At 43.5% G+C, this 12,617-nt stretch overlaps 1 protein-coding gene across 1 annotated transcript in view; it reads left to right on the top strand.

Annotated features, from left to right (window-relative positions):
* The window catches only part of col15a1a (collagen, type XV, alpha 1a), a 101,504-nt gene that overhangs the window by 30,048 nt on the left and 58,839 nt on the right, over window positions 1-12,617 (top strand). The window contains exon 3 of the mRNA XM_067435120.1: window positions 11,391-11,938. Within this exon, the coding sequence (XP_067291221.1) occupies window positions 11,391-11,938 (548 nt within the window). The remainder of the gene's footprint in view (window positions 1-11,390; window positions 11,939-12,617) is intronic.

The raw sequence follows: 12,617 nt of genomic DNA, 5'->3' as shown, positions 1-12,617 counted from the left end.
CGCCGCTGAGGCGTCCTGCTCTCACCGCGCCTCCCTGGCGCTCCCTGCACTGACCGCACCACCCAGGAGTCCTGCTCTCACCGCGCCTCCCTGGCGCCCTGCTCTACCCATGCCGCCCTGGCCGCCTGAACTCTGCGGGCCGCCCCGGCCACCTGAACTCGGTGGGCCTCCCGACTTCGGCGGGCCGCCCTGGTCATTCGAACTTTGTGTGCCACCATGGCCTCCTGAACTTTTTGTTTTCCTCGTTCCTCCCTTGTTTACCCCTCCCTTGTCTGTACCTTCTTTGTCTGTCCCTCCCGTGCCCCCCTGGTCTGTCCCTCCCGTGCCCCCCTGGTCTGTCCCTCCCGTGCCCCCCTGGTCTGTCCCTCCCGTGCCCCCCTGGTCTGTCCCTCCCGTGCCCCCCTGGTCTGTCCCTCCCGTGCCCCCCTGGTCTGTCCCTCCCGTGCCTCCCTGGTCTGTCCCTCCCGTCCCTCCCTGGTCTGTCCCTCCCGTCCCTCCCTGGTCTGTCCCTCCCGTCCCGCCCGGGTCTGTCCCTCCCGTCCCTAGTGGAGCGTCTGGTAGCCGCTCCTTAAGGAGGGGGTAATGTCACATGCCTGTCCTGTCGTGTGTGCACTTGTGGGTTTTGTTATGTTGAGCATGTGCTCGTGTCCCTGTCAGTTCCCTCCCCCTTGTTATCTGATTATTGGTTAATTTGCCCCACCTGTTCTCCCTCATTATCTGCCTTGTTTGTTCCCTTTATAATCTCCTTGTGTTTGTCAGTCTGTGTTGGATCATTGTGTAATGTCTGCGTCTCCCGTTCCCCCAGTGACTTCTGTTGGTATGTTTTGAGTTTTAGTTTATGTTCTATAATGTGTTTTGCCCCCTCGTGGGTGTTTGTTTTGTATTTATGTTTTATTTGTTATAAATATATATCCTTTTCTGCACTTGAGTCCTCGCACCATTTCCTTTGTCTGTAACGTGACAAGCTTAGACAACATATACTTACATGTTTATCACTTTTAGCAGTGTTTTATGTAACTTCCCAGGTATGCAGACAGTTGTAAAGCCATCAGAGGATGGGGACATGGTGGTCATAAAGGGATGGACATGGTCAGAAACAATGCTCAGGTCGGCCGTGGCATTTAAATGATGCCCAATTGGCACTAAGGGGCCTAAAGTGTGCCAAGAAAACATCCCCCACACCATTACACCACCACCACCAGCCTGCACAGTGGGAACAAGGCATGATGGGTCCATGTTCTCATTCTGTTTACGCCAAATTCTGACTCTACCATCTGAATGTCTCAACAGAAATCGAGACTCATCAGACCAGGCAACATTTCTCCAGTCTTCAACTGACCAATTTTGGTGAGCTTGTGCAAATTGTCGCCTCTTTTTCCTCTTTGTAGTGGAGATGAGTGGTCCCCGGTGGGGTCTTCTGCTGTTGTAGCCCATCCGCCTCAAGGTTGTGCGTGTTGTGGCTTCACAAATGCTTTGCTGCATACCTCGGTTGTAACGAGTGGTTATTTCAGTCAAAGTTGCTCTTCTATCAGCTTGAATCAGTCGGCCCATTCTCCTCTGACCTCGAGCATCAACAAGGCATTTTCTCCCACAGGACTGCTGCAGACTGGATGCTCTTCCCTTTTCACACCATTCTTTGTAAACCCTAGAAATGGTTGTGTGTGTAAATCCCAGTAACTGAGCAGATTGTGAAATACTCAGACCGGCCCGTCTGGCACCAACAACCATGCCACGCTCAAAACGGCTTAAATCCCCTTTCTTTCCCATTCTGACATTCAGTCTGGAGTTCAGGAGATTGTCTTGACCAGGACCACACCCCTAAATGCACTGAAGAACTGCCATGTGATTGGTTGATTAGATAACTGCATTAATGAGAAATTGATCAGGTGTTCCTAATAATCCTTTAGGGGAGTGTATATTCACATAGAAAACAAATGATGTACACTTGAGGAATATTTCCCTGCTTTACTGTAGTCAATGCAGCTTCAGGGAGCAGAAGAGACCCTTTCAGAAACATTAGCACATGATTCTGACTGAAGCCTGATTTTGGCAGGCCTGTCCGATGGTTTCCCTCAGATCAAGCTAATATTAGTGTGGCGACCCTGGCTCAGGTATAAACAGATCTTAGAGGAATATTTCTCTGTGTATCTGGAGGGAGTCGTGCCAGAGCCACATAATGAACAGAGAAACAGATGTGTGCTAATAATGCGTGTCTGATGTCCTGCCGTCCGCAGCTCCTCATGTGCCACAGTAAACACGCTCCCTCAGCCTCCGGATTATCCCGGCTGATATCGGCCCGTTGTCTTCTGTGTTTTTGCTTTGTCTCCACACACAGCCGGCGGTCAATTAATCAGAAACTTGGAGGAAACCGAATCTGACTCAAGAGATGGATCGTAGCTTTAGCGAAGGGTCAGAACAACTGCAGTATAGCTAAAAGAGGATCTTCTGCCAAACGTTATCCATCATTCATAGCAGACTCACAATCGGCTGCTTCCTCTGTTCCGATGGCTTCATTTGACTCAGTCGCTGTAACAGAGATAATACCGGGCTATTGGTCACGCGCACCGTGCACATTATTATTTTAATTATAAATGATTGTGTGAATTCTCTCTCTCTCTCTCTCTCTCTCTCTCTCTCTCTCTCTCTCTCTCTCTCTCTCTCTCTCTCTCTCTCTCTCTCTCTCTCTCTCTCTCTCTCTCTCACCGGTGTAAATGTTTGCATTGTAAATTGTGTTTGAAAGGATTTTACGCTACTTTGCTCTGCAAATTAAACCAGCCGGCGTGAGGCTGGAGTAAATGTTTGTAGAGTAGTATACCGTTCCCGAGACGCTCCTCTTTAAATTCCCCTTGAGATTGTGTGTGTGTTCACACACACCTGTGGATAATCAGGTCATGTGATCTGAGTGACCGTCAGACTTCCCTCAGTTAAAGGCCATTTATTACTCAGAATGGCACAGTTTGCACAGAACTGCCATTCACTGAGTGTGTTATTATTCCACACAGCCGACGTCATCAATGACATTTCATGAAGGGCTGTTTTGGAGGAACTGCTAAACTTTGTATTATTGTCCCGATTTTGACTCATTTGTGGTTCAGGGGGAAAATCGCTGGTGTCCCGCCCTGGCCATCAGAGAAGAGAGGTCGAGTGGAGAGAGGTTGTGTAACCCTGGGGCTCAGCGGTGTGTCAAGACAAGTCAGCTTCATTTATTTAGCCCTTTTAACAATATACATGGTTTCAAAGAAGCTTTGCAGTTATTAGGAGTTTGTTTATTAAGCAAGCAGGGCAACCACCCAGTAGAGCATTCATTCTGGTAATCCCTACGCTATGGGGACAAAATTTCATTTTGGGGACATTTTTTGGTCCCCATGAGGAAAACATGCATCATACAGAAGGAGTTTTTTTTTTTTTTTTTTGAGAAAGTAATAATGCCGAATGTTTCCTGTGATGTGTAGGTTTAGGGGCTGTGTGTGTGTGTGTGTGTGTGTGTGTGTGTGTGTGTGTGTGTGTGTGTGTGTGTGTGTGTGTGTGAAACAAGCCTGCAGTCTCCCTCTCATTTACTGAAGCTTCCGCGCCTCGATCGCCCCCCGGTGGCCGGTCCCAGTATAGCCGCCCCTCTGTGTTTTCTAATGGACACGAGGCAAACTAAATAATAAAATTACACTTTAAAAAATGTTCCCCAAAGTTAGTTTATGTCACTGAAGGCAGTTATCATCACGATGATTTCATTTCAGGTGTTCGTTTTAAAAATAAGTTTAGTTTGAGTTAGTTATCTGATGCTTTAAAAACGGGGGTGTGACGTCATGATTGACAGCTGAGACTGACGGCTTCTCTGAGTGAAGTTGTCACTGAGGCACTAACGGACTTTTTTTGGAATTTTTGGGAGCAGATTAGAGCTTTAGCTTTAATTTCTACATTTCCATAACTGTTTATTTCACATCAACATAATTAATTGTTCTGCATCTGCGAGAGTGTGGGCGGGCTTTAGATATCGCAGCTGTCCTTCCTGCTCTACTTCCTGCGCTCTACTGCGCAACTCCGGTCCCGAAATCGCTACTGCGCAGACTCGGTCCCAAGATGTCAGCGCCGTGCACCCCCGCCTGAAAGCTTCCAATATGGCAAGCGGAAACGGATGATGTCGAGTCGTCCATATTTTTTTACGGTCTATGGTGTGAAACTCACAAAGGACACAAATTGTAAAGTTTTACTTTGTCATCAGTCTCTGAGAAACACACTATTTAAAAACGAAGCAGGCTATTTCAGGTAGGCCTATATTAGATGTCTGTCCTCTTCCATGAGATGAGCTTTACTGTTGGTGTTGTGTTAAGAGCCTTCGCATCGATATGCTGTTGCAGATGCATGACGCAGTGGTGATAAAGCACAGGCCGTATGGAACATGTGCGGTGAATTAGTTTGCTTTGCTCTCCAAGTTATGTTAGTTGGTGAAAGTTCATTGAAACTCAAGGCTGTTCATTGAGCTCTCGCTGGAAAAGTCAACCTCAGCAACGGAGAAAACCACAAGCATGCTTGTTTATGCGTTGGTGGTCGAAATGAAAGCTGTGTGTGTTTGTTCTTTAGATCTGTAGTAGTATATGAGGCTGCATTAAAATATCAATGCCACCAATCATTTCACAGATTTCACCCTGAAGTACATTTACATTTATGCATTTAGCAGACACTTTTATCCAAAGCGACTTACAACTCAGGAGTACAGGAAGCGATCCGTCAAGAAGAGGCAAAGAAACGTAAAAAGTGTCCTAAATACCAAGATTTGTACACCGCTCAGAGTAGCAAAAACAGAGAAAGGGAAGAAGTGAAGTGTATCTTCCTTCTCGTAATTAATACACTAAGCAGTACAGCAAATATAGAGTATTTCAAAAACACGATTCGCGCTCCTTCACTGACCGACGCGCTTCTCCGACGTCTGTGATGTGTGATACTCGTTTAATACTGAGTTATGAAGCCATGTCATATAATAGTTTATATATAATATAATACTGTCATATAATAGTTTATATATAATATAATACTGTCATATAATAGTTTATATATAATATAATACTGTCATATAATAGTTTATATATAATATAATACTGTCATATAATAGTTTATATAATATAATACTGTCATATAATAGTTTATATAATATAATACTGTCATATAATAGTCATATAATATGTTTATATATTTATTTATTTTTTACGAAATTATATTTTTATTCATCAAGGACGCATTAAATTGATAAAAAGTGACATTTATAATGTTAAAAAAAGGTGCTATTTCATATTAATACTGTTTTTTAGCTTTCTATTTATCAAAGAATCCTGATAAATAAAATTTATGACGGTTTCCAAAGAAATATGAACTGATAATAATCATAAATGTTATCATCTGAGAGTGATTAGTGAAGGGTCATGTGACTCTGAAGACTGGAGGAATGATGATAAACTCAGCTCAGATCACAGGAATAAATCACACTTTACTATATATTCACACAGAGAACAGATGATCTACACTGGAGGGATATTACACTGCTTTACTGGAGTTTTGATCTAATAAAAATCTGCATAAAATCTTCTGAACAGTATTTTTAGAGGCGGACAGTAGTGGAGTATTTTTACTTTCCACGTAATTCTATTTTTATGGCGGTTCTTCTTTGGAAAACTTCTATTGTAATTTTTACTGCACTGCGTTACATATTGAATATATCTATTAATACTTAATTACATAAAAATGTAGTAAAAGTAATTAAAATTTTACTCGCGTACAAGTAAGAAAGTACTATATGTTTAATGTAATTACGAATTAAAGGTAAAAAGCAACAGCTTTTATGTATGAAATGTAGTGCAGTAAAATGTCATCATATATTATGCTTTGGAATGTAGTGAAATAAAAGTTTTCCAAAGAAAAACACTAATAAAGTATATACTTAAAAAATGTACTTGAATAGAAAGTAAAAATACTCCACTAGTGTAGTGGCAATTCCTCAATATTACATTTATTGACTAGTCCTGATACTAAACAAACAGGAGTTTGGTGAAGCGATCTTTATCTTTGACCATCACTTCATTGATTTCCTGCTGAACACATTTTGAAATCAGGCCGCCGGTAGGAAGTCCGCGGTTTGTGTCTGGATTAAAGCGGGTGAAGAAGGGAAATGTTGGTAAACGGCAGATATTGGAGGATGAAGGGAGTGGCAGGAGTTCCTAATCATCTCAGACTGTGATAAGGCCGATTAGGCTTCGTCTCGCGGCGTCCTGAAGAGAAGGTCAGCGCTGCTTAACCCATAGTGAACACTACGGTCCGCCAAAAACAAAAGTTGTTCTGCTCATTGGACGTTTATTCACAGTGCATTGCTAATGAATGTATTCTTTGTTGTACATTTGGTGTTGTGATGTGCCAATCCTCACGAATGAAGGCAGGCTGCACTCGAGGCTCATGGGAACGCTCTATAGATTCAGGCACTGGATGACGACTAACACTCCTCCTCATATCGGCTGATCTGCCAGATAAACACCTCATTCTGGACTGCTGGATCCTTCATTCTGCTCATTTCCACAGCTACTCCACATGTGATCCAGACGGATCCAGAGTCACCGTGAGCTCATGGTTGGTCAGCAGTGTTAGGCCTACAGATAGTGCTGATGACTGGATTATATCTCCCAGTGTGCCTGCTATCTGCGTTCCATCATGTCCACAGCGGGCACGTCCAGGAATGTCTGTGCTTTTCTGCTCATTTCTGATCTTGCCCTCTGGGATTCATGGCTCATATAGTTTTGCCCACAAACAGAAAAATATTTACTGTTAAAGGTGTCATGAACTGGCTTTTTAAATTTTTTATACTGTTGTCTGAAGTCAACTAATGATGTCCGTATGGGTTTTACATTCAAACATCATAACTAATAAGCAGGCCCACACGGAATCTGCCCACGCAAAAAAACCTCTGCAGATTTCCGTTGGTGGGCGGGGCTACTGAATTAGATAAGTCGGTGGGAGGGGCTATGGAATTAGATGAGTCAGTGGGTGGGGCTACTGGATTAGACGTTCTGTAGAGGCGTGTTTCGTGGCGTGATGATGTAAGAATGAAGCACACGATCGTTTTCTGGGCCTGGTGTCTGTAAAAGCTTTTATTTTTCTAACAAGGAAACAAGTTTTCAGCTCTGAAACAGGATATTCTTATAGTACCATGACCTTTTATATATCAAAAGCTCAAGAGAAAGCTGATTTCTCAGTTCATCTCCCCTTTTCTAAATGTATTACACAACCAATGTTGACGAGTTGTTGTGGAGATCCAGCCACACGCTGAGCTTTAGTAACGGAGCCCCCAGTCAGGTGTTTTTGATGCGCACTGGTTCTGCTGTATTTAAAGCATTGAATTGACACTGTAATATTTTATCTTTGAAAACAGATTGTGCTTGGAATATTTACAGTCATATTAGGCACGAAAGCTTCATTGTGTAAATTTACAAATCATTAAACTTCAAATCTTTTTTTTTTTTTACCATGTTGTAGTCTTTTAAATTAAAAGATTTCATTATTTCTCTGAGCAAGTCTAGATTGATCAAAGTTTACTCCTACCGTTGCCTGGCTCTTCCCGGGTATAGACCCATCTGTCCAAGGCCTTCCGCCTGTGGTCCAGTAAGCGATAATGTGCTCCCTGTCCCTCGTCCTGCCACTGACCTCGACCCACTGAGAGCCCAATAACTCCAGACTGTCCAAACCTCAGGCCACTCGGCTGTCGGCACATCTGGAGTCATAAAAGTGCAATAAAGACCCAAATGTCTTTATACTCGCTAAGTATTTCCACTAGATGGACAACAGACTGGTGAAACTGGGAGTCTTTGATTCATGAACAGCCCAATAAGCTGTGCCAAAAGTTAATAAATTCTGAACATATTATCGCTGTCATTACTGATGTGTGTTTACATGCACAGGGACATGTTTACCTCTATATGTAAGCATTTATCCTGTAATGCAAACACGGCTCAAAACTCACAGCTATGCATTCATTCATACATGTAGAGATTTGCAATCTGACCCTTTTAAGTGGACATCATAACATTATTTTCTTCTCCATAGAAGGTAAAGTTGGCAAGGAATTAAATTAAGCCTATTTATTTACTTAAGGCATGTTAGTGAGTTTATAGGGATGATTTACACTATATTGCCATTAGTATTGTGCCGCTCCTCCAGATCTCTGAGTTCAGGTGTTCAGTGTCTTCATGGCCACAGGTGTATAACTCCAGCTCTCGGCCTGCAGACGCTTCTACACACATTAGTGAAAGAATGGGTCGCTCTCAGGAGCTCAGTGAACTCAAGCGTGGGGCCGTGATAGGCTGACACCTGTGCAATAAGGCCATTCATGACATTTCCTCACTACTAAATATTCCACGCTCAACTGTTAGTGGGATTATAACAAAGAGGAAGCCATTGGGAACAACAGCAACTCAGCCACGAAGTGTTAAATCCCAGAGCGGGGGGGAAAAATCCCCATAAACACACTCCTACACCTTGAGGAAAGGTTTATGCAAGGATATGTATTTTTCACAACATCTTGATGTTAGTATAAAATGTAGGCTATATGTTGCCCAGTGTTGTAGTACTTTTAAGACCTTTTCTGAAAGTCTTGGTCTTGTCTCTGCATGTCTCCACCACATTTGTACTCGGCCTTGTCTAGGTCTCAGTCTTTGAGGACTCAGGAGACCTCAACTCTTAAGGAGCACTGATCTGGTCTTGGTCTCAACACACATTGGTCTAAGTCTCTATTTGGTCTCGGATTAGGTGGTCTTGACTTCTACTGTCCACACGGCATCTGATCATATAGAGCTGATTATAAGACTCTTCAGTGGCCGTAACGTAAGGTTGGATTTGGTGTCAGTAAGGTTGAACGGCCTCTAGGCCACAGCGCAAGCTTCTAATGCCAGCGTTCTGACTTCAGTCTCTTGAATTGTTTTATTTAGTGCAGCTGTTGTGTATAAACACTTGCACTTTGCTTGATATGACTAATACATTTGTGTTTACACTGTTTTATATCATTACGTAAAACACAGTACTGACAATGGCGGTTTCCATCCACCTCATTTTATGCAAATTTTGGGATATTGCTGGATGGAAATGTCAATATGCACAAGAATGCACATAAAAATGCATACACTTCACTCAAGTGAGGTGGATTTTAGTTTTCAGTTTTTAGTTTTCTTATTTTCTGATAAGAAGACATGTCGCCTTTGGCTTGGCTTGCTCAGTTGGGGACACGAAAATTTAAATGTAAGTTATTCAAATATCCAAATAAACATTTATTTATTAGGTAATTCATTTCACTTAATTCATTGTATAAACTATAATACTGCCAACATTGTCACTATGTGATAAATTAAAATAAGCTGATAACATCACTGTTTTACGGAGCCCCGCACATGACATGCAGTAAAAAAACTAGTAGGTTAAATCGTGCGCACATTTTACTATTCCGTTCCCTCGATTTATAAATCGTGCGCACAATTTACTATTCCGTTCCCTCGATTTATAAATCTAAATATAAATAAAGCTGACTTGACATGCACATAAACTTCGATGGAAACACATTTACTGAATAAATCCCACAGGTGACTGTTAAGGCTGTGATGGGATAACTTGACCCACCAGTGGACCAATGGCATCGCAGAATCTCAAATGTTGGTTGGGTGGTTCTGAAACGCCTGAGCCAAATCCTAATAATATTCCAATTGTGTGCACAACTCTGGATGAAATCAACAAATGAAGCTGAAATGGGAGATTCCTGAACTCCAGTGACATCGGGCCAGAAGGCTCTCAGAGATTGGATGTGCAGTATTAACCTCACCAGAGTCATTTAGCTTCAGTGTACTAGTGTTGTAATATTAAGTTGTCCTGTGAGTGCTAAAACAGCAGTGGCATCTCTCGCTTTGGGCTTTTGTGTGTCCTGAAGGTACTACATGTCCAAATGTACAGGCACACTCTTCTCCGCGGTTCTATTAGCCCACGCTAACAGCTTCCAGATGAGTGTGTCTCATTACAGAGCGAGCGATTGTTTGTGCAGGTCTCTAACCAGGACCATGTGTGTGGATCCAGGTCTTCAGCAAGGGCTTGTGACCCAGCGTCGGCTCATTTGGATGAGCTCGGGCTGTTGGGGGAATGTAAATGATGCTGATCTGTGATTAGCACAGACTCTGGGACAGTAGTTCTGGTTTCTCATCTGCAAGGGGAACGGCGAGTCTTTCCTCAAAACAGAAGCCGATTGAAGCGGAGGGAATGAAGATGTAGGACCTGCAGGGAAGCCTGGAGGCAGTTTAATATGTGTGTGTGTGGGTGTGTGTGTGTGTGTGTGTGTGTGTGTGTGTGTGTGTGTGTGTGTGTGTGTGTGTGTGTGTGTGTGCGCGTGTGTGTGTGTGTGTGTGTGTGTGTGTGTGTGTGTGTGTGTGTGTGTGTGTGTGCGTGTGTGTGTGGGGTAATAAAACGGCAGGACTGTTGGCCGCCTCTCAGCACATAAACAGGAAAATGCATGGAGTGATTATAAAGACCGTCATTTCGAGAAGAATTATTAGCTGAGACTGAAGAAACACTAGAGAAGCAGAGATGCACACAGGAGCTTATAATAATCTCGTATTTTGCAAAGCATGCATTGTTTGCGGAGGGGACCGGAAAATCTTACAAACTGGAGTCAAACTCCAATTCCTCAAGAATCCTGATAATAATCATCATAAATGTGTGTTGATCATCAGCTCCTCATATGAGAATGATTAGTGAAGGGTCATGTGACTGAAGACTGGAGGAATGATGATAAACTCACAGAAATAGATTTGGTTATGATTCAGCGTATTGATTCATGATTTGGATCGCGTGTTAAACTGCTGAAATCACGTTAAATTTGCGTTCTGAATCATGAGTCGATTCGCTGACTCATAACCGTTTGAATCTTTATTTGAGGATTGAACACAAACCCGGAAGAGAAGCCAATGCTGAATAAAGTCGTAGTTTTTGTTATTTTTGGACCCAAATGTATTTTGGATGCTTCAAGAGACTCTAATTAACCCACTGATGTCTCATATGGACTACTGTGATGATGTTTTTATTCCCTTTCTGGACATGGACAGTATAGTGTGCATACACTTGCATACGCTCTCGGACTAAATATAAAATATCTTAAACTGTGTGTGAAGATGAACGGAGGTCTTACGGGTGTGGAGCGACATTAGGGGGAGGAGTTAATGACAGACATTTCATTATTGGGTGAACTAACCCTTTAATGTTTAGTGACATATCAGGGCCATTTTATGATTAACTGAAAAACATTTCTTGCATACAGTTCCTTTTACAGTTTTTAACTCTTGTGTGTGTGTGTGTGTGTGTGTGTGTGTGTGTGTGTGTGTGTCCAGAGAGCGGCTCTAGCGGGCAGCTGGACCTGACCCAGCTCATCGGCGTGCCTCTGCCCCCGTCGGTCTCCTTCATCACCGGCTTTGAGGGCTTTCCTGCGTACAGCTTCGGGCCGGATGCTAACGTGGGCCGGCTCGCTCGCTCCTTCATCCCCGACCCGTTCTTCCGAGACTTCTCCATCGTGGTGACGGCGCGGCCCAGCTCTCGACGCGGAGGGGTCCTGTTCGCTGTCACCGATGCCCAGCAGAAGGTGGTGCAGCTGGGCCTGGCTCTGGCTCCGGCGGAGGACGGCTCGCAGCTCGTGGTGCTCTACTACAGCGAGCCCGGCGCCGCTCACACTCAGGAGGCCGCCTCCTTCAAGATGGCGGAGCTGACGGGCCGCTGGGCCAGGTTTACTCTTGCTGTGCAGGGGGAGGAGGTGAAGCTGTTCATGGACTGTGAGGAGCACCACCGCGTGGCCTTCCGCCGCAGCCACCACAGGCTCTCCTTCCAGCCCAGCTCCGGCATCTTCATCGGGAACGCCGGAGGGACGCGGATGGAGCCATTCCTGGTGAGTTTCTGCCTCATGGCTTCTTTTGGGATGGAGTATTTACCAGAGGTGGACAAAGTGCACAACTTCATTACTTGAGTAAAGGTAACAGAACTACTGGTCAAATATTACTCCGTTACAAGTGAAAGTTGTAAAAACAGATTTTTACTGGAGTAAAAGTACAGAAGTATTTGTTTTAAAAGTACTTCAGTATCAAAAGTAAATGTCCTTCTTTATGTCGCCGCATTATTGTATTATAGTTGTATAAATGCACATTATGCCATCATGGTTTAAGCCAGTCAGTGACGCTCCATCTGACACACTAGCAGACGACTAACTTAAACTCATTTAAATACTTGTAGAAAAGTTACAAAGCTGCTGTCACTTTAAGGCCGAATGCACGGATCCAATACACTGATACACATCTGATATTCTCACACTGTTTACTCTTCTCTTTCTCCTAGATGTTTATATTTTTAATATTTTATAAGACATACATCAAGTGTATGCCAACTAAACTAATCTTGATTTTTTTTTAAACTGAAACACTGTGATTGTGAAGCACACGGAACACTGCACTACATGATTTAATGGTGAGATCGGTTATCTGTCATGTTAATCAGGTCAAGATGATCAAGAACTAAGCGGCTTTAATTCAGCGCGAGCAGCGCGGCAACAACAGACAACAGACTCGCTGACA

This window comes from Pseudorasbora parva, chromosome 24 (genome assembly GCF_024679245.1).
Source record: "Pseudorasbora parva isolate DD20220531a chromosome 24, ASM2467924v1, whole genome shotgun sequence".
In the NCBI taxonomy this organism is placed as follows: Eukaryota; Metazoa; Chordata; class Actinopteri; order Cypriniformes; family Gobionidae; genus Pseudorasbora; species Pseudorasbora parva.
This window is presented reverse-complemented; position numbering and strand designations above follow the sequence as displayed.